The 22,602-nt window shown below is 41.5% G+C and overlaps 1 protein-coding gene across 7 annotated transcripts in view; it reads left to right on the top strand.

Moving 5' to 3' along the window:
* LOC140476196 (spermatogenesis-associated protein 7-like) overlaps positions 1-22,602 on the top strand; it is an 84,726-nt gene that overhangs the window by 14,514 nt on the left and 47,610 nt on the right. For 5 of the 7 annotated variants that reach the window (XM_072568408.1, XM_072568405.1, XM_072568406.1 and 2 more), the window contains exon 2: positions 20,124-20,216. The exons of the other annotated variants lie outside the window; for them this stretch is intronic. Coding sequence is in view for 4 of the 5 variants with exons in the window: in XM_072568405.1 (XP_072424506.1) it covers positions 20,124-20,216 (93 nt within the window). In the remaining variant the exon portion in view is untranslated. The remainder of the gene's footprint in view (positions 1-20,123; positions 20,217-22,602) is intronic. 7 annotated transcript variants of the gene reach the window in all.

Below are 22,602 nucleotides of genomic sequence, written 5' to 3'. Positions count from 1 at the left end.
TTATATCTTTCTCCTCTCACCCTAAGCCTATGCTCTCTAGTTCTGGACTCCCCCATCCCCAGGAAAAGATTTTATCTATTCACTCTATCCATGCCCCTCCTGATTTTATAAACCTCTATAAAGTCACTCCTCAGCCTCTGACGCTCCAGGGAAAACAGCTCCAGCCTGTTCAGGCTCACCCTATAGCTCAAATCATCCAATTCTGGCAACATCCTTGTAAATAATTTCTGAACCCTTTCAAGTTTCACAACATTCGATAGAAAGGAGACCTGAATTGCACGCAATATTCCAAAAATAGCCTAACCAGTGTCTTGCACAGCTGCAACGTGACCTCCCAACTCCTGTACTCCATACTCTGACCAATAAAAGAAAGCATACCAAACCTTCTTCACTATCCTATCTATCTGCGACTCCACTTTCAAGGAGCTATGAACTTGTACTCTGAGGTCTCTTTGTTCAGCAACGTTCCCTAGCACCTTACCACTAAGTGCATAAGTCCTGCCCTGAATTGCCTTTCCAAAGTGCAGCACCTCATAGTTATCTAAATTAAATTTCTTCTGCCACTCCTTGGCCCATCTATACAAGATACCATTGTACTCTGAGGTAGCCTTCTTTGTTGTTCACTACAACACTAATTTTGTTGTTATCTCCAAACTTATTAGTTATACCTCCTATTGTTCACATCCAAATCATTTATATAGATGATGGAAAGCAATGGACCCAGCACTGCCACTGGTTATAGGCATCCAGTCTGAAAGGCAACACTCCATCACCACCCTTTGTCTTCTACCTTCGAACCTGTTCAGTATGCAAATGTATAGTTCTCCCTGTATTCAAACATTGCCTTTCTGACATGCATTTCTATCCACAATTTATTTTTTGCCCCACACCGTAATTACTGCTCGGAGGCCTATACGTAACTCCCATCAGGGTCTTTTTTCCTTCACAATTTCACAATTCTACCTGCACAGATTCCATGCCTTCCAACCTATATTGCTTCGTGCTATTGAATTAATGTCATTTATTACCAACAAGGCAATGCTACCACTTTTGCCCGTCTGCCCGTCCTTTCGATAGGATGTGTATCCTTGGATATTTAGTTCCCAGTCCGGATTCTATGGCAGCCACATCTCTGTTGGCCACAACATCATACCCTTCAATTTCAATCTGTGCTACAAGTTCATTTATCTTGTTTTGTATGCTGCGGACATTTAAGTACAACACCTTCAATTCTCTGTAGAATGCTCCCCTTCTTAGAGTTGTCCCATTATCTACTCTGCCTGAAATTAGACTCCTGACCCTGCTATACTCTCTGTCCTATTACTTGTTCCGGAACCTTCACTAACCTCTTCTGAACAGCCCCCAACCTTAATCTTTAAAGTCCTTGTGATTACCCTCTTTCACATTGGTATGATTGACACAATTGTATTTGTGTTGCATTCTTGTAGGTTCCACTGGATTCCCAGCAGTTACTGCAAGGAATGTGGCAGAAACTTATTCGACAATGGTGATTTATAGCATCATTGTGAGGTTGACTTTGTGAACAGTGATTATAACTGTTATTGAATATTCTATTAGATTCAGTTTTTAAAAATACTATATCAAAACAATATTCCTCACAGTGCTAAGATGTTCAGAAGGCTCACAAGGAACATCACTTTGATTTAGCAAATCATGTTGTGATTAAGTTTAGATTATATCACTTGGAGTTAGAATCTCTCAAATGATTTCATTTAATGATGATGGATTTAAATTACATGACACTTTCCAAGAGTAAAAATTTGCAAGAAATTAATTTTGGACAACCAGTTATCACCGTTGGAATGCCATTTTATCTACACAATGTTCCTTCTATAATCGAATTAGTTAATCATGGAAATATTAGATTTAATTTGATTTGTATCTATTGTGCAAAAAAGAGCATTTAGGAGAGGGGAACATTATTTTTGATTTTAACACCTATCACCATGATTCCTTCTAAAAGTGGTGTAGAAAATATGCTTGGATAGCAGTTGCCACTGACCTTCACAGAAAGCTGGTGTCAAAGATGTAGCAATTTTAGTGACATGAATTTCACTTTTTCCAAAGTTAATTTGAGTCTGCTCCTCAGTCAAGAGGACCTCTAAGCATCCAAAAATGGTGAAACACGGACAGCAAACCAGGAAGTATAATGCACTGATTATCCTTCACTTTTTAAAAATAATTGTTTGAGAGAAGGAAGATTTGGGAGATAGAGGCATAGATGAAATATCACTGCCTTTTATACTATATCTCTTTCTGGGTCTGCAGATTGTTAAGGTGCAAAGATGGCCTTTAGTAGGGTGATGTGCTCTTCCTGTCGGTTATAGGAGAGTAGAGAGAGTTTCCATGTTACTGATCATTTTGTCTGCAGGAAGTGTGTTTCATTGCGAATCCTATCAAATTGCATGGATGAGTTGGAGCAGCAATTAGAGGCAGTGAGGAATTTACAAGAGCTATGGGGTGTTATCGATGCCAATTGCAGGAAGGGAGATATACTGAAGATACAGTCAGGTACATGAGTTATCTCTAGGAGAGGGAGACAGGTTGTGCAGAAGTCTCCAATGCTATCCCCATCTCGAACAACAGGTATGCTGTTTTGGAAAATATAGGGGGTGATGGACTCTCAGGGGAAACGGGTTTCTGGTACCAAGTCTGGCTGCAATGTAATGAGGGGTTTATTAGGTTCCAAGCAACCAATTGTGATACAGGCCTGTCTAGTCAGAAGAACAGACAGACGTTTCTGTGGCCGACAGCGAGATACCAGGATGGTGTCTTGCCTCCTTGGTGCCAGAATGAAGGACATTTCGAAGACGGTACTGAATATTCTCAAAGGGGAGAGGGAGAGAGGAGGTCTTTGTACACGTTGGAGCTAACAACGTAGGAAGAGGAAAAGGATGAAATTCTGAAGAGGGAATATAAGAAATCCGGGTGTGTGGGGGTAGCAGGGAGACATTGAGGGAAGAGATAAGTCTGATACTGTTATAGTTGGAAAAGTCAGACATTTTAAGTAGACAGGAACAAAGCAAAGAATGAGGTAGAACTGATAAAATCTCAATGCAAGAGACCTCACAGGTAAGGCAGATGAATTCAGGGCATGGTTGGGAATATGGTACTGGGATATTGTAGCAATTACACTGATATGGCTCAGGGATGAACAGAACTGGTAGCTTAATGCTCCAGAGCATAAATACCATAGGAAGGATAGAATGGGGGAGCTAGAGAGGACGGGGAGTAGTGTTTTTGATTAGGGTGAATGGTACGGCTGTACTTAGGGAGGATATTCCTAGGAATATATCCAGGGATGTTATTTGGGTGGTAGTGAGAAATAAGAAAGGATGATCATCTTATTGGGATTGTACTGTAGACCACACACACACACACACACACACACACACAAATTGAGAAACTAATTTGTAAGGAGATCTCAATTAGCTCTAAGAATGATAGGGTGATTATGATAAGGGATTTTAATTTTGCAAACAGACTGGAACTGCCATTGTGCATGTACCTACTAAAGAAGATGCAAAGCATGACCTACTCTTGGGAAATAAGGCAGGGTAGGTGACTGAAATGCCAGTGAGAAAGCACTTTGGTGCCAATGACCATAATTCTGTTAGTTTTAAAATAGTGATGGAGAAGGATAGACTGGATCTAAAAGCTAAAATACTAAGTTGGAGGAAGGACAATTTTGACGGTATTAGGCAAGAACTTTCAAAAGTTAATTGGGGGTGGATGTTTGCAGGTAAAGGGACGGCTGGAGAATGGGAAGCCTTCAAAAATGAGATAACGAGAGTCCAGAGACAGCATGTTCCTGTTAGGGTGAAGGGCAAGGCTGGTAGGTGTAGGGAATGCTGGAAGACTAGAGAAATTCAGATTTTGATCAAGAAAAAGAAGGAAGGCTATGTCAGGTATAGACAGTAGAAATTGAGTGAATCCCGAGAAGAGACAGTAGGAGTTTACTTAAGAGGAAAATCAGGAGGGCAAAAAGGGGACATGAGATAGCTTTGGCAAATGGGGTTAAAGAAAATCCAAAGGGTTTCTAAATACTGTAAGGTCATAAGGGTAACTAGGGAGAGAATAGGGCGCCTTTAAGGTCAGCAATGCCTCTTATATGCGGACCTGCAGGAGATGGGGGAGATACTAACGAGTACTTTGCATCAGCGTTTACAGTGGGGAAGGATATGGAAGACATAGAACGTGGAGAAATAAATAGCAGCATATTGAAAACAGATCTATATTAGAGAGGAGGAGATGCTGCAGTTTAAAGGACATAAAGGTGTATCCGATCAGAGAAGCTAGGGAAGTGATTACTGGGCCCTTTGCTGAGATATTTGTTTCATCGATAGTCACAGGTGAGGTGCCAGAAGACTGGAGGTTGGCTAACGTGATGCCACTATTTAAGAAAGGTGGTACGGAAAATCCAAGGAACTATAGACCAGTGAGTCTGACATCGGTGGTGGGAGGGAATCCTGAGGGACAGGATTTATATCTAGTTGTAAAGGCAAGGACTGATTATGGATAGTCAACATGGCTTTGTGGGTGAGAAATCATGTCTCACTAATTTAATTGAGTTTTTTAAAGAAATAATGAAGAGGATTGATGAGAGCAGAATGTTAATTGTGATCTATGTGGTCTTCAGTAAGGCGTTTGACAAGGTTCCCCATGGCAGACTGGTTAGCAAGATTAGATCACATGGAATATAAGAAAAGGTAGCCATTTGGATGCAGAAACTGGCTCATAGGTAGAAGATAGAGGGTGGTTGTGGAGTGTTGCTTTTCTGACTGCAGGCTTGTGACCAGAGGTGCACAAGGATTGGTGCTGGGTCCACTGCTTTTCATCATATATATAAATGATTTGGGTGTGATCATGAGAGGTATGGTTAGTACATTTGCAGTTGACACCAAAATTGGAGATGTTGGACATCAAAGAAGGTTACCTCAGATTACAACGGAATCTTGATAAGATGGCTGAATAGGCTGAGGAGTGGCAGATGGAGTATAAATATGAGGTGCTGCATTTTGGAAAGACAAATCAGGGCAGGACATATACACTTAATAGTAAAATCCTGGGGAGTGTTGCTGAACAAAGACCTTGGAGTACAGGTTCATAGTTCCTTGGAAGTGGAGTTCTAGGTAGATGAGATAGTGAAGATGTTTGGTATGCTTTCCTTTATTGATCAGTGCACTGAGTGCGGGAGTTGGTGATCATGTTGTGGCTGTACATGACATTGGTTAGGGCACTTTTGGAATACTGCATGCAATTCTGGTCTCCCTGCTTTAGGAAGGATGTTGTGAAATTTGAAAGGGTTCTGAAAAGATTTACAAGGATGTTGTCAGGATTGTAGGGTTTGAGCTACAGGGAGAGGTTGAATAGGCTGTGGCTGTTTTCCCTGGAGTGTTGGAGACTGAGGGTGATCTTATAGAGGTTTATAAAATCATGAAGGGCATGGGTAGGGTAAATAGACAAGGTATTTTCCTTGGTGTTTGGGAGTACGAAACTAGAGGGCATAGTTTTAAGATAAGAAGGGAAAGATTTAAAAGGGACCTAAGGGGCAACTTTTTCATGCAGAGGGTGGTGCGTATATGGACTGAGCTGCCAGAGAAAGTGGTAAAGGCTGGGGCAATTACAATATTTAAAAGGCATCTGGATGGGTGTATTATTAGGAAGGGTTTAGAGCGATATGGGCCAAATGTTGGCAAATGGGGCTAGGTTTTTTTTTAGGATATCTGGATGTCATGGACGAGTGGATGGAGAGGTCTGCTTCTATGCTGTACATCTCTGTGACTGACTGTGTGAGAAAATATTGAAATTACCACAAGTACAGTTTTCTGGAAGCGAGAGGCTCTTCGTAAGTAGGTATGGTTTATTCTGCCTCGGAATCCTACAACTATACAGCCTTAACATTGAATTCACCAGTTTCCAAACCTCCCCACCATTCTACGCCATCCTAAATCCAAACATCTGAGTCGGCACCACCCTCTTGACCTGACTTACCTGACATTTTCCTTCCCACCTATTCGCTCTTTCCTTCCCACTGACCTATCATAATTCACTTCCTACCTGCATTCACCTATTGCTGTCCCACTTATCTTTCCCCCAGCCTCATCCTTCTCCTCCGATTTATTTCTCAGTCCCCTTCCCCCTTCCCCAGTCCTGATGAAGGGTCCTGCCTGAAACGTCAACTCCCCTGCTACTCAGATGCTGTGCTTTTTCAGCGCCACACTCTATATATTCTGATTCTCCAGCATCTGCAGTCCTCACCATCTCCTTACTATGCCATTAAAAACCATCATGACAAAGATTTTTACTGACAGTATTTCAATAAAATGGAGAAAATAATGATTTCAAAAAGATCTCTGTCTCCAGTGACTTCAGCACCTCACTTTATCGATGTAAAGAATTGTAGGAGCGAAATTACCCCAACTGGGGACAAAGGCTCGGGAGGTAGACAGTACACAAGTACATAGTGAACTTTTATTCAAGCAAAAGCTGGTTAACGCAGTGACAGAGTCAAAAGATCTTCCCCGAATCTGATTTCAACGTGAAAACACAATCGTTTTCTTAATCTTCAGTTCAGATTGGAAGATGACACACTCTGATTTCACAGTAAAAAGCAGTGTTTTTATACATTTTGTATTACAATGATCATACACAATGTGGTTACTGTATCGTCCCCTTCTGTAGGGCCAGTCTTGTAAAACACCTGGTCAATGATGAACACTCGTATGGACAGCCCAAGGTTCTTAAATTGTTAAACATCCGAAAAAAAACTTTGTAATCTCTAGGCCTTGGGGTCTTTCTGTATTTCACCCCAAAGTTACTGACTGTCCTCTTCTTGTTCACGCCCCTCATTGCTTATCTCTAAGGACTGTTTGAACTCTTGTTGTCCATTGTAATGGCTATCTCATCAAATTCCATTAAAAAACTTGATTCTGTTATTAAAAACTCGTAATATTCTTAATAGTTTTATAATCCTTTTCTATTGCTGACATTTTTTAGCTAATCCGACAACATATGCTAGGCATTGCTTTAATGTTTTATAATTGTGTTGTAATTTTTTAAAGAATCTTTAACTTGAACTTAGTAATATTGCAAATAATTTCAAAGACCCAGCTAATTTCTGCAAGATTAATTTAGCTGCTGTAATTATGGCTGAGAACATCCTTAATGAGCCTAGAATTAATTACTTATTGTAGCAATTTTTCAAAGTTTGAGTTTCAATTTTATTTTGTTGCAAGTCTTCAAAGATGTTTTGACTCTTTATCGCTCTGTTTGCATTCTTTGGAATCCTGCCATTCAGATAATGCTTTCTTTTGCCTTGGAATAACTCCGTCCTCAGAGGCCCATTGTTTTGTTTTTGCTTCTGCTGAAGCAAGCTTTTTTTAAAGTCCAGCCATTTTTTGTGTCCCTTTAAAAACATGCAATTGAAGCAGGCGTTTAAATTCCGGCCATTTTGTGGCTCTAAAAACAGGCAGCTCCAACAAGAATCATTGACAATTTCTACTTTTAATTGGTTATGTACAGATGCCAAAAGTTGCTGATAGCATTCACAATCTTTACAATTGCAAATATAACTATCTTGCTATCATTACAGCTGCACAATTTGGGTTGTTTGTCAGATGTAGTGTTGGTAAAAGATATCAGATAAACTTAATCTTGGTAACAAAGATGAAGTAAGAGATGTTGTAATGAGGCATCATTGTTGGCCCAGGATGTAGGCTTGGGCACTTGTAAAATTTAGCTTTAACTCCAGAAAACATGCTCCAGAATTAGTTGGTCCTGTAGCCAAGTTGATCCAGTGGAGCTACGACACTAATATCTGCTAATTATAGTGGAATAATTGTTCAAGTATGCAGCACTTTAGCCAGTGACATGGCTAGTTCAGGAGCACACTCTTATGTACTGCAGACAGAATGTTGTCAGGGCCCATCGCCTTTGCAGTATCTAATGCCTTCAGCCATTTCTTGATATCGGAAGTGAATTAAATTGCTGGAAAACTGGCATCTGTGATGCTGGCCTTCCTAGGAAAAGGCCAAGATGGATCGTCCTCATGGTAGCTCTGGCTGACGATAGATGCAAATGATTCACCTTTGTCTTTTTCACATACGTTTTGCACTATTGTTCAGGATGGGGATATTTGTGGAGCTTCCTCCCCCGAATGTTGAGTAATTATTCATCATCGTTCATAACTGAATGTGATAGGACTGCAGAGCTTAGGTCTGATTTGTTAGATATGCACTACTACTTCTACTGTTTGCCATTGTTTCAAGTGTGACAATAATGATAATGACTCCCACCTCAACAGACTGCACATATTTGCAGCTACAAGTTATGCAAGTGACCCAATGTCCATGGTCACAATGAAAATGATCATTTCTAACAAAAAATAATTTAATGGTCAATTCCATTTTTGTTAGTTTCTGCACATGCATTGTAATCATAGACTTTAAATTGTGCAAGTTTCCTAATAATATACATGTGCATTGTAGTTTGCTTTCTCTTTTTTTTATTTGCTCATTACTCGAGTGATATTTCCTCTCTGGTGAGCGTAATTCACATGACTAGTGTTTTTGCTGATCCACTTCAGTTGTTGAGGAACAATGGACCTCTGGGATTATCGGTTGTTCAGAATGCTGTGCATGTGAGGAGATCATTACTTTTGATCTGCGTTCTGTAGTCAATGAGTGTTGTGATATGGTTCACTGTGGAGAAAGCGACGACTACAGATGCTGGAAATCAGAGTCAAAAAGTACGGTGCTGGAAAAGCACGGCTGGTCAGGCAGCATCCAAGGAGTAGGAGAATCAACATTTTGAGCATAAGCTCTTCGTCAGGAATGTGGGGAGTTGGGGGCGGGTGTAAGGGGGCTGAGAGATATCATGGGAGGGGGTGAGGCTGGAGGAAGGTAACCGGGAATGCGATGGTAAATGAAGGTGGAGGGTGACGCTCACAGGTCGGAGCAGAGGGTGGAGGGGATAGGTAGGGAGGAAGATGGACAGGTAGGACAGTTCAAGAGGATGGTGCTGAGTTGGATCTAGGATAAGGTCAGGGAGGGGAGGTTAGGAAACTGGTGAAATAAACATTGATCCCGTGTGATTAGAGGATCCCAAGGCAGAAGATGAGGCGTTCTTCCTCCAAGCACTGGGTGGCTAGAATTTGGCAGTGGAGGAGGCCCAGGACTTTGGTCCAACTCATCCATGCCGAACAGATATCCCAACCTAGTCTCGTCCCACGTGCAAGCACCTGGCCCATATCCCTCCAAACCCTTCCTATGCCTTTTAAATGTTGCAATTGTACTGGCCTCTACCACTTCCTGTGGCTGCTCATTCCATACACATATCACCCTCTGTGTGAAAAAGTTGCCCCTTAGGTCTCTTTTTTATTTTTCACCTCTTACCCTAAACCTATGCTCTCTAGTTCTGAACTCCCCCACCCCAGTGAAAAGACTTTGACTATTTATCCTATCCATGTCCCTCATGATTTTGTAAACCTCTATAAGGTCACCCCTCAGCTTCCAACGCTCCAGGGAAGACAGCCCTAGCCTATTCAACCTCAAATCCTCCAACTGTGGCAACATTCTTGTAAATCTTTTCTGAACTTTTTCGAGTTTCACAACATCCTTTCGATAGGAAGGAGACCAGAGTTGCACACAATATTCCAAAACTGGCCCAACTAATGTCCTGTACAACACAACATGACCTCTCAACTCCTTTACTCAATACTCTGACCAATAAAGGAAAGCATACAAACACCTTCTTCACTATCCTATCTACTTGTGACTCCACTTTCAAGGAGCTATGAACCTGCACTCCAAGGTCTCTTTGTTCAGCAACACTCCCTAGGACCTTACCATTAAGTGTCTAAGTCCTATTAAGATTTGCTTTTCCAAAATGCAGCACTTCGCATTTATCTAAATTAGATTCCATCTGTCACTCTTCAGCCCATTGGCCCGTCTGATCAAGATCCCATTATAATCTGGGGTAACCTTCGGCGTCCACTACATCTCCAATTTTGGTGTCATCTGAAAACTTACTAACTTTACCTTTTATGCTCACATCTAAATCATTTATATAAATGACAAAACATAGTGGACGCAGCACTGATCCTTGTAGCACTCCACTGGTCACAGACCTCCAGTCTGAAAAACAACCCTCCACCACTACCCTCTGTCTTCTGCCTTCAAGCCAGTTCTGTATCCAAACGGCTAGTTCTCCCTGTATTCTATGGAACTTGCATGACCTTGACAGAGTGGGAGGGGGAGTTGAAGAGTTGGCTGCAGGTCGGTGGGGTTGTTTAGTACGTGTGTCCCAGCGATGTTCTGTGAAAAGTTCCATAAGTTGGCATCCTGTCTCCCCACTGTAGAGGCAACCACATCGAGAGCAACTTCACAGTAGATGACATGTGTGGAGGTGCAGGAAAATTTCTGTCGAATGTGGAAGGATCTTTTGGGACCTTGGACGGACGAGAGGGGGGAGATGTGGGTGCAGGCTTTACACATCTTGCAGTGGCAAGGGAAGTTGCCAGGAGTGGAGGGAGAGTTAGTGGGGGCATGGACCTAACAAGAGAGTTGCAGTGGGAATGGTCTGTGCAGAACGCAGATCAGGGTGGGAAGGGAAATATCTCTCTGTGGTGGGGTCTGTTTGTAGGTGGCGGAAATGGCAGAGGATGATGCGTTGTATCCGGAGGTTGGTGGGGTGGAAGGTGAAGAGCGGGTGGGTTCTTTCCTTGTTGCACCTGGAGGGGTGGGTTTCAAGGGTGGAGGTGCAGGAGGTGGAGAAGGACATCATTGACCATGTGGGAAGGGAAGTTGCAGTCCTTGAAGAAGGAGGCCATCTGGAATGTTTTATGGTGGAATTCGTCCTCCTGGGAGTAGATGTGCCGAAGGAATTGGGATTAAGAGTTTTTACAGGAGGCAGAGTGGGAGGGGCTGTAGTCTAGGTAGCTGTGGGAGTCTGTGGGTTTAAAGTAGATGTTTGTGTTGAGTCGGTCGCCAGAAATGGAAATGGAGATGGAGAGGTCCAAGAAGGGGAGGGAGGTGTCTGAGATGGTCCAGGTGAACTTGAGTCAAGGTGAAAGATGTTTGTGAAGTTGATGAACTGCTCAAGATCACAATCTACTTGATGCTGTCAATGTTGCCTATGAAATGCTGCAGATCTGGCACTTATATTTTTTTTTAACTAGCAACTGCCACCAGTAAAAACACCCATGAATTTGAATATTTACAAACACTGCCGATTATGGGCAATGCAACATGTAGGATTCGTAGTCTAAGCTTTCAATTTACTTCAACCAGCATGAGCAGATTTTCCTTAATGTTAGTGATCTCAAATTTCGATGTTCAATTATCCCATTGCACTGGGCTGTAACAATACTTAATTTGTCCTCTTGGCATGTGTATTGTTCAGTCAACTTTACATTTGAAGACTTCACTTTTGTGTCACCACCTTGAACCTTTTCGCACAGATCTTGATTTAATAAATGCCTGACAATGACCATCTCTAACAAGGGAAAATCCAACTGTCTCCCCATACAAGGCAAAACAGCCTGATTGTTTAGCATTTCTTCCACCATCTTGAACATTATCTCCACCACCCATAAAACCACAAAGTATAGAAGGAGAATTGGGCCATTCAGCCCTTCGAGTCTGCTCCATCATTCAATGCAGCTGATTGTTTCTCAAACCCATTTTCCAACCTTGAATTCCATAGATTCGCCACTCTCTGGCTGACAAAATTCCTAATCTCAGTTGTAAGGATTGTCACTTTGTTCTGAGGCTGTACCCTTGGGTCCTGGTCTATCCTACTAGTTGAAACATCTTCTCCATGTTATATCTATCCAGGTCTCTCAGTATTCTGTAAGTTTCAATGTGATCTCCTTTCATCCATCTAAACTTTGTCAAGTACAGACCCACAGTCCTCAATGACAACCTTTTATACCCATCTCACATGTGCACGTGATACAGGCAGGACAGTCATTGGGAACACCATAACATGCAGGTTTCCTTCCAAGCCCCACACTATCCTGAAGGGATATTCGGCTGTTCAAAAACCTGCAAGTCCCTTCCTAAAAGCACTGAGTATGCAAACAACAGTTCAAGAAGGCAGCTTATTAGCACCAGTGGCTCAAGGGCAAGTGGATGTGCAATAAAAGCTAGCTTTGCCAGAGACACTCACATCTCAAGATTGAATTTTTAAAACCTCTTACTCTTAAATTCATAAAACCAAACCTGATACAAACATATCTAAAGTATGTGATAATCTCACTTTGGTGTAATTCCCTTAAGTAAAATGTACAGCATAATTTTACAAATGTTGAACAAAATTAGTGTTGAAAACAAAGGAGCTTTTTCTTTTGCAGGCTATATTGTAGACTTTAAGGACTGCTGCTGTTTCAGGCTTTATGGTAAACATACCGAACTGCTTTGATGTTTTGAGTAATAGATATTCACGATGACTTAAACTATTGAACAATAGAAAATAAAACTTCTTTCAATTACAAGGTACATGTCAGAGGTGTGATGGAAGACTTCCTAATTGCCAAGATGAGTCTATCTGTAACAAAATTCAACAAACTTGACACCATCCAGGACAAAGTATCCATCTCAATTGGCAGTATATGCACAAACATTTACTTACCATTAATGAACAGTAGTAGCAGAATGTACTATCTACAGTTGATGAATACAGCTCACCATCAATATTTCAAGGTCATCCACAGCTGGGCGATAAATGCTGCTCTGGTTGATGAAGCTATGAATGTATTTTTTTTTAAGATTCAGACTTTGCAAAGGCAAAAGATAGCCATGACGAATAAATTTGCAGATGACACTAAGATTTGTGGAGCAGCAGGTAGTGAAGGGGATTGTCAGAGAATGCAGCAGAAATAAGATAGATTGGAGAGTTGGGCAGAGAAATGGCAGCTGGAGTTCCATCCGGGCAAATGTGAGATGATGCATTTTGAAAGATCCAATTCAAGAGTGAATTATATGGAATGGCCCTGGGGAAAATTGATGTACAGAGAGATCTGGGTGTTCAAGTCCATTGTACCATGAAGGTGGCAATGCAGGCCGATAGCGTGGACAAGAAGGCATGCGGTATGCTTTCCTTCATCAGACGGGGTATTGAGTACAAGAGTTGGCAGGTCATGTTACAGTTGTATAGGACTTTGGTTTAGCCACATTTGGAATACTGCCTACAGTTCTGGTTGCCATGTTACCAAAAGGATGTGGATGCTTTGGAGAGGGTGCGGAGGAGGTTCACCAGGATGTTGCCTGGTATGGAGGACGCTAGCTATGAAGAGAGGTTGAGTAGATTAGGATTAGTTTCATTAGAAAGATGGAAGTTGAGGGGGATCTGACTGTGTCAACCTCAATCATGAAAGGTATAGATAGGGTGGATAGCAAGAAGCTTTTTCCCAGAGTGGGGTCTCAATTACTAGGGGTCACAAATTCAAGGTGAGAGGGGAAACGTTTAAGGGAGATATGCTTGGAAAGTTCTTTACTCAGAGGGTGGTGGGTGCCAATGGAATTGGTAGAGGCGGGCATGATAGCATCATTTAAGATGTATCTATACAGATACATGAATGAGCAGGGAGCAGAGGGATACAGATCCTTGGAAAATAGCCAATAGGGTTAGATAGAGGATCTGAATCAGTGCAGGCTTGGAGGGCTGAGTGGCCTGTTCCTTGCTGTGATTTTGCTTGTTCTTTGGATGCAGTGCCATAAAACGTGCAGAGATATTTCATGTGCCCTTATTCAAAAAAGGCTGCAAAGAAAAACCTGGGAATTATAGACCAGTAAGCCTAATATCTGTGCAAGGTAAGTTACTTGAAAAGATTCTGAAGGATAAAATATACATGCATTTGGAAAGCCATGGTTTGACTTTGTGCATGGGAGGTCATGTCTCACAAATTTTTTAGAGTTGTTTGATGAAGTGACCAGGAGGATTGATGAGGGTAGTGCGGTAGGTGTAGTCTGTACGGACTTAAGTAAGGCCTTTGATAAATTTCCACATGGTAGGCTGCTCTGAAAGGTTAGATCGTATGGAATCCAGGGAGAGCTGGCAAATGCGAAACACAATTGGCTTCATGGTAGGACGCAGAGGGTAATTGTAGGTGGGTGCTTGTTAGATTGTAGGCCTGTGACTAGTTGTGTCCAACAGGGGTCAGTGCTGAGCCTGTTGCTGTTTGTTATTTGTATCAATGATTTGGATGAGAATGTACAAGGCATAATTAGTAAGTTTGCAGTGACACTAAAAAGGGCGGTATCATGGACAGCGAGAAAGGCTATCAGAAATTGCAGCAGCAGGGGAAGTATGCCGAGAAACGGCAAATAGAGTTTAATATATATCAGTGTTCAAAGTTTGGTAGAAGATTTGTAGCTCGGGTGCTCGTTATTGTGGTTCTGTTCGCCGAGCTGGGAATTTGTCTTGCAAACGTTTCGTCCCCTGTCTAGGTGACATCGTCAGTGCTTGGGAGCCTCCTGTGAAGCGCTTCTGTGCTGTTTCCTCTGGCATTTATAGTGGCCTGTCTCTGCCGCTTCCGGTTGTCAGTTTGAGCTGTGCGCTGTAGTGGCCGGTATATTGGGTCCAGGTCGATGTGTTTGTTGATAGAGTCTGTGGATGAGTGCCATGCCTCTAGGAATTCCCTGGCTGTTCTCTGTTTGGCTTGCCCTATAATGGTAGTGTTGTCCCAGTAGAATTCATGTTGCTTGTCATCTGTGTGTGTGGCTACTAAGGATAGCTGGTCGTGTCGTTTCGTGGCTAGTTGGTGTTCATGTATACGGATCGTTACTGTCTTCCTGTTTGTCCGATGTAGTGTTTTCTGCAGTCCTTGCATGGGATTTTGTACACTACATTAGTTTTGCTCATGTTGGGTATCGGGTCCTTTGTTCTGGTGAGTTGTTGTCTGAGCGTGGCTGTTGGTTTGTGTGCTGTTATGAGTCCTAGTGGTCGCAGTAGTCTGGCTGTCAGTTCAGAAATGCTCCTGATGTATGGTAGTGTGGCTAGTCCTTTGGGTTGCGGCATGTCCTCGTTCCGTTGTCTCTCCCTTAGGCATCTGTTGATGAAATTGCGAGGGTATCCGTTTTTGGCGAATACTTTGTATAGGTGTTCCTCTTCCTCTTTTTGTAGTTCTGGTGTGCTGCAGTGTGTTGTGGCCCTTTTGAATAGTGTCCTGATGCAACTTCGTTTGTGTGTGTTGGGTTTACAGGAAAGCCACACACACAGACCAAGTCCTAAACTATGAAAGCAACCACCCCAACACACACAAACGAAGTTGCATCAGGACACTATTCAAAAGGGCCACAACACACTGCAGCACACCAGAACTACAAAAAGAGGAAGAGGAACACCTATACAAAGTATTCGCCAAAAACGGATACCCTCGCAATTTCATCAACAGATGCCTAAGGGAGAGACAACGGAACGAGGACATGCCGCAACCCAAAGGACTAGCCACACTACCATACATCAGGAGCATTTCTGAACTGACAGCCAGACTACTGTGACCACTAGGACTCATAACAGCACACAAACCAACAGCCACGCTCAGACAACAACTAACCAGAACAAAGGACCCGATACCCAACATGAGCAAAACTAATGTAGTGTACAAAATCCCATGCAAGGACTGCAGAAAACACTACATCGGACAAACAGGAAGACAGTTAACGATCCGTATACACGAACACCAACTAGCTACGAAACGACACGACCAGCTATCCTTAGTAGCCACACACACAGACGACAAGCAACATGAATTCGACTGGGACAACACTACCATTATAGGGCAAGCCAAACAGAGAACAGCCAGGGAATTCCTAGAGGCATGGCACTCATCCACAGACTCTATCAACAAACACATCGACCTGGACCCAATATACCGGCCACTACAGTGGACAGCTCGAACTGACAACCGGAAGCGGCAGAGACAGGCCACTATAAATGCCGGAGGAAACAGCACAGAAGCGCTTCACAGGAGGCTGCCAAGCACTGACGATGTCACCTAGACAGGGGACGAAACGTTTGCAAGACAAATTCCCAGCTCGGCGAACAGAACCACAACAATATATCAGTGTTTTGGAAAGTCAAATCAAGGTAGGAGTTTTATGGTGAATGATAGGGTCTGGAGGAGTGTAGTGGAAGAGAGGGACCTTGGAGTTCAGCTGCACAGTTCCCTAAAAGTGGAGACACAAGTAGACAGCAGTGAAGAAGGCTTTTGGCACACCTCCTTCATCAGTGTGGGCATTGAGTATAGAAGTTATTTTGCAGTTATACTGGACGTTGGTTTTAGATTAGATTCCGTACAGTATGGGAACTGGCCCTTCGACCCAACAAGTTCACACCAACCCTCTGAAGAGTAACCCACCATATATTTACCCCTGACTAATGCACCTAACACTATGGACAATTTATCATGGCCAATTCACCTGGCCTGCACATCTTTGGATTGTAGGAGGAAACCCACGCAGACATTGGAAGAATGTGCAAACTCCATATAGACAATCGCCCAAGGCAGAAATCGAACCTAAGTCCCTGGTGCTGTGAGGCAGCAGTGCTAACCACTGAGCCACTGTGCTGTACTTAAGAGTATGTGTTCAGTTTTGGTCACCTTGCTATAGGAACGAAGTTATTAAATTGGAAAGAGTGCAGAAGAAATTTACAAGGATGTTGCCAGGACTCGAGTCTGAATTAAAGGGAATGGTTAGATGAGCTATGACTTTTTTCTTTACAGCGTAGTAGACTGAGAGGGGAATCTTTATACAAGTGTATAAGATCATGAGAGGCATAGATAAGGTGAATGCACTCTTTTCCCTAGAGTTGGGGAATTGAAAACTAGAGGGTTTCAGTTTAAGGTGAAAAGGGAAGCTGAGGGGCAACTTTTTTTTTTACACAGAGGGTGGTACGCAATTGGAAGTGGTTGAGGCGGGTACATTAATAATTTTTAAAAGGCATTTGAACAAATACGTGGATAGGAAAGGTTTAGAAGGCTATGGGTAGGGAAATGGATTAGTGTGGATGGACATTTTGATTGGCACGGATCAGTTTCGGCTGAAGGGCCTGTGCTATAGAACTGTAGGATTCTATGACTGAGTATGCAAGTTCAATGAATGTAACTTCAAAAGCCAATTTTGAACAACTGCACTACTACTATCACTCACTTCTCGATGCACCACATTGATCACTCACCAATAAATAAACTCAACTCATCATAACTCATCCCTAATATAGTCATGATTTGGAGATGCTGGTGTTGGACTGGGGTGTACAAAGTTAAAAATCACACAACACCAGGTTATAGTTCAACACGTTTAATTGGAAGCACACTAGCTTTCGGAGCATTGCTGATGAAGGACCTGATGACCACCTGATGAAGGAGCGACACTCCGAAAGCTAGTGTGCTTCCAATTAAACTTGTTGGACTATAACCTGGTGTTGTGCGATTTTTAACTTCATACCTAATATAGCCTTCCTTCATCCTCAAGAGCTTAGTCTTATGCAAGCCTCACACTATCATCTTTTTTCTCGTCCAGATATTTATCCTTTTCTTCTTCAAGTTCTTATTTCTCTTTCAGCTCTTCTTCCTTTTTTTTCTTTCTGCTCTTCTTCCTCTTACAGCTCTTCCTGCTCCTGGCAGCTTGTCCTGCCTTGTGTCATCTCTGCTCATTTGCGCTGCAGTACAAAGGAAGCATATTCTGTTGCACCCATGAAGCAAGTAATGTTTATATAATCGTTGTAGACAAGGAGTTTTAAAAGTCTTTGGAAAACACCAAATTTTCTGCAATAATGCATCAGACCAATGAGTTGCTGAACACTTTTTTTAAGCATAGACATTAACTTTCACAGTTCCAGAGTGGCAGCTCTGGCCTCAAGTAATTGGTTATTCTGCATACTTTGGTGGATGCTTTCTGTACACTCACTGTGTTCTCAGCATAATGGAGGGCAACATGGCTTACGTAGTAAAGTATGTGCATTATGATCTTGTACTATCCCCTGTTCAGAAGCAAAATGTTGGATACCAGGTAACCAACTTGGAGGAAAAATAATACTTGCAGTGCTGAATAACTGGGTGCTGAGAAGTTGAATTCTTAGCAAGAGCATCATGTATGCTGTAAACTTTACTTGATTTAGTTATATTTTCTCTACAGAACAGAAATTGCACCAAGCTTTTCTCCTCTCCCAGTTAATTTACAAGATTAAGAGATGTGTGACTATCTTATCAGGCAACAGCTGAAGTATTATGTCTCATAATAGTAACTACAGTTCAAACGTACTTCATTGGCTGTAAACTACTTTCGGACATCGTAAAAATGTGAAAGGTATTTGGGTCATGCAGCTCTTTCATTTAAAACAAAATACTTTGTATATTTTGGTTAGGATTTCAAGGCATAAGAGGAAACTTATTAGAGAATTACTTGTTACCAGTGGATGAATGACAGACTAGATATAGACTAGAGTTCTTTTTAGAATTGAGAAGGTTAAGGGGAGATTTGATTGAAGTAGTTAAAAATCTGAGGGTTTTGATGGGGAAGTTTGAAGAAATTGTTTCTATTCGCAGAAGGGTCAGTCATCAGTGGACACATATTTCAGGTAATTAGGAAAGAAACCAGAGAAGACAGGAAAACTTTACTTCTTATATAGGGCAAACAGGAGTTGTCTGACTATAAGGTGATGGTAGCAGATTGAATAATTTTCTGAAAGGAATTACATAAATACTTGGAAAAAAATAACAGGGTTATGAGAAAGAGCATGGACATAAGACTAACTGAATAGTTTACTTAGAGCCATTACAGACAGTATGGACCAAATGGGTCCATTCTGTGTGTTTTTTAATGATTGCACAATGTTTTACTGCATCCAATAGGAGAGTTCTCATCCTTTTTTTTTGCATCTGAGAGAGCACCCTTCCAGCCCCTTTTCATGTTTAAAAAAAATTACAAGCCCCTCTAACATGCATACTAATTTTGGCCTCTAAAGCATCCCAGTTTTAATTACTGTACCATTGACAACTATTCTTTCAATTACCTAGGCTGTAAGATCTGGAACTCTTATCTGTAAATCTCTTTACCTCTGTATCTCTTTCTTTCCTTAAGATGTACATTATAACCCATCTCTTTGACCGAGACTTTGGACATCTCTAATGTTGACTTTCATTGTTTAGTGCGATATTTGTTCTATAATACCATTTGTGAAGTGTCTAGGGAGTTATGTTAGCCATTTGCTGGACAAAGCAAAGAATTATTAGATTCTGCTCTCATTTGCTATAACTTCTCCACAATAAACTATCTTCATAAATCTCTTTTGTCTTACCTCTTGTATCATCAGCCCTAACTAGTAAAGGACTTATTTGTCACTAAGATTGGGCCAGTAGCTCAGCTGCCTCAGGTACTTTCCTCCATTCATCTAATCTGCCAAGCAAATTTCAAATTAATTCTCTTGGTTTCCTAAACTCTATTCTCAGTATACTACTGATCGCTTAACTGCTTTTCATAGAGTCACACAGCAGGGAAACAGACCCTTTGGTCCAACAAGTCCGTGCCAAACATAATCTCAAACTAGTCCGGGCCCACATCTCTCCAAATCTTTCCTATTCGTATATCCATCCAAATATCTTTTAAACAGTGTAATTGTACCCACATCTACCACTTCCTCAGGGAGTTCATTCCACATGCAAACCACTCTCTGTGTAAAATAAATGCCTCTTAATGTCTTTTTAAATCTATCTCCTCCTGGACCAGAGATGATTTTTTTTTATATAATACCTGCTTGGAACTACTGACCCCCTCCTTCAAAATAACAAAATGCATCCTGCGTGACAGCTAGTCTGCCTTAATATCACCACTGAGAAATGTTATTTGACCTTGCTCTTGTGAAGTGCCATTGGGCATTCTACTACATTAAAGTTGCTATATAAACACAATTATTATTGTGAAAGAAATTAGGATGGAAAACCTACAAAATCTTAGTCATGAATCTTCATGTAAATTTAATATTTAATGATATGTTGATCGTTGATGCCTCCAATTTCCTTGTAATCATAATTCCTCATGTTAAAAGCATCCCTTATTTGTCTTTGTGTGTAATGCATTCAACCTTTGTCCTTGCAGCTTACAGTGCAGGTCATTCCAGGAATTTGATGGACCCATACCTAACCCAGAATCATATGACATCCCATTACAATAGAATCCTCTCTGCCAAAGGTAATGTGTGATGTACTTTTCTGTATATCTATGTGGCCATCAAGAGTTTCAGTCCCTTAGAATTCTTATAATTTCTTTGGCTGATGAACTGAATTCTGACTTCATTTCAGTCTTTTAGAAAATTTTGCTAATATTTAGTATAAGCAAAATGAATTAGGTAATTTTCTTGTTGTGAGGAATGGACAAGTTATCTTAATTGTATAATATTTGGGATTACCGTCGCAGTTGTTGCTTTGGTCTCTTTGCAGTGATTTAGGGATTCACAGCATGATTAACAGTTTGATTAGCCACAACATGTAAAGTGGCCAAATCATGGCTTACAAGGGAAGTTAAAGATAGTATTAGATGCAAAAAGGAGGCAGACATATTGGCAAGAAAAAAAACAATAAATCTGAGGATTAGGGAAAAGTTTAGAAGTTAGTAAAGAAGGACCAAAGGATTGAATAAGAAGGGGAAAATAAGGTATGCCAGTCAGTTCGTGGGGAACATAAGAACTCACTGTAAATGTTTCTATAGGTCTGTAAAGAGAAGAAGATTGGTGAAAACTAATATAGATTCCTTACGGTGAGAAACAGGATAATTTACAACAGCGAACAAAGAAATAGCTGATGAACTGAATTCTGGCTTCACTTCAGTCTTCACAAATGAGGACATAAATAATGTACCAGAAATGATGAGGAACGCAGGGTTTAGTGAGAGAGAGGAGCTGAAGCAAATCTTATTGGAGAAATTGATGGGTTTGTAAATCCCCAGAGCCTGATGATCTACATCCCATAGTATTTAAGGAAGTGGCCCTAGAAATAGTGAATGAATTTGTGGCCTTCTTCCAAGATCCTTTCGACTGTGGAACGGTTCCTATAAATTGGAGGATAGCTAATGTAACCCCACTATTTAAAAAGGTAGATAGAGAGAAAATATGGAATTATAGACCAGTGAGTCTGATGTTGATAGAAGATGCTTGAGTCCATTATCAAGAATTTTATAGCAGAACACTTAGCATACAGTGGTAGAATTAAGCACCGTTAGTATAGACTTACAAAAGGGAAATAATGCTTGAATAATCTACTGGAATTCTTCAGGAATGTAACTAGTAGAGGTGATCATAGGGAGCCAATGGATGTGGTTTATTTAAATTTTCAGAAGGCTTTTGACAAAGTCCAGCATAGGAGAGTAAGTGTAAAGTTAAAGTGCATGGGATTGGGGTAGTGTTTTGAGATGGGTAGAAAATTGGTCAGCAAACAGGAAACAAAGAGTAGAAATAAATCTGTTTCAGAATAGCAGGCAGTGACTCATGGGGTGCATAAGAGATTGGTGCTAGGACTCCAGCTATTCACAACTTATGTTAATGATTTAGGTGAGGGAGCTAAATGCAATGTCTGAAAATTTGCAGGAAACACAAAGCTGGTTGGAAGACTGAGCTGTGAGGAGGATGCAGAGATGTTGCAGCATGATTTGGACAGGTTTAATGAGTGGGCAAATGCTTGGCAGATGCAGTATAATGTGGATAATTGTGAGGTTATCCACTTTGGTAACACAAATAAGAGGGTAGATTATTATTTGAATGGCTGTTTAAGTTTAAATTGAGAGAGGGTATGTTTCACAAAACGTGGGTATCCTTGTGCACCAGTGACTGAAAGTACATTTGCAAAATTTAAAAGGCATCTGGATGCGTATATAAATAGGAAGGGTTTGCAGGGATATGGGCCGGGTGCTGGTAGGTGGGACTAGATTGGGTTGAGATATCTGGTCGGTATGGACGGGTAGGACTGAAGGGTCTGTTTCCGTGCTGTACATCTCTATGACTCTATAAGTGCCAGGTGCAGCAGGCAGTTAAGAAGAAATGTTGTATGTTGGCCTTCATAGCAAGAGGATTTAAGTACAGGAGCAGGGATGTCTTGCTGCAAATATACTGGACATTGGTGAGGCCACTCCTGAAATATCGGGTGCACTATGGTTTCCTTATCTGAGAAGGGATGTTGTTGCTATCTAGGGAGTACAGTGAAGGTTTACCAATTTGATTCCTGGGATGACAGAATTGAAGTTTAAGGAAGAGGTTGACCCAGTTAGGATTGTATTCACTGGAGTTCAGAAGAAAGAGAGAGGAATCTCATAGAAACCTATAAAATCCTAATAGGTTTGGGCAGTTAGTTGCAGGAAAGATGTTCCTGATGGTGGGGGAGCCCAGTGTCGACGATAGTAGTTTAAGAGTAAGTGTTAAACCTTTTAGGACTGAGGTGAGAAGACAAATCTTCAACCATAGAATAGTGAACCTGTGGAATTCACTATCACAGAAAATGGTTGATGCTGAAAAATTGTGTTTTCAGTAGGGAGGTAACTGTAGCTCTTGTGCCTAAAGGAGTCAAGAGATATGGAGGAAGGTACAATC

Source organism: Chiloscyllium punctatum, chromosome 4 (genome assembly GCF_047496795.1).
Source record: "Chiloscyllium punctatum isolate Juve2018m chromosome 4, sChiPun1.3, whole genome shotgun sequence".
NCBI lineage: Eukaryota > Metazoa > Chordata > Chondrichthyes > Orectolobiformes > Hemiscylliidae > Chiloscyllium > Chiloscyllium punctatum.
Note: the sequence above shows the minus strand (reverse complement) of the source record. Positions and strands in the feature narration are given on the sequence as shown.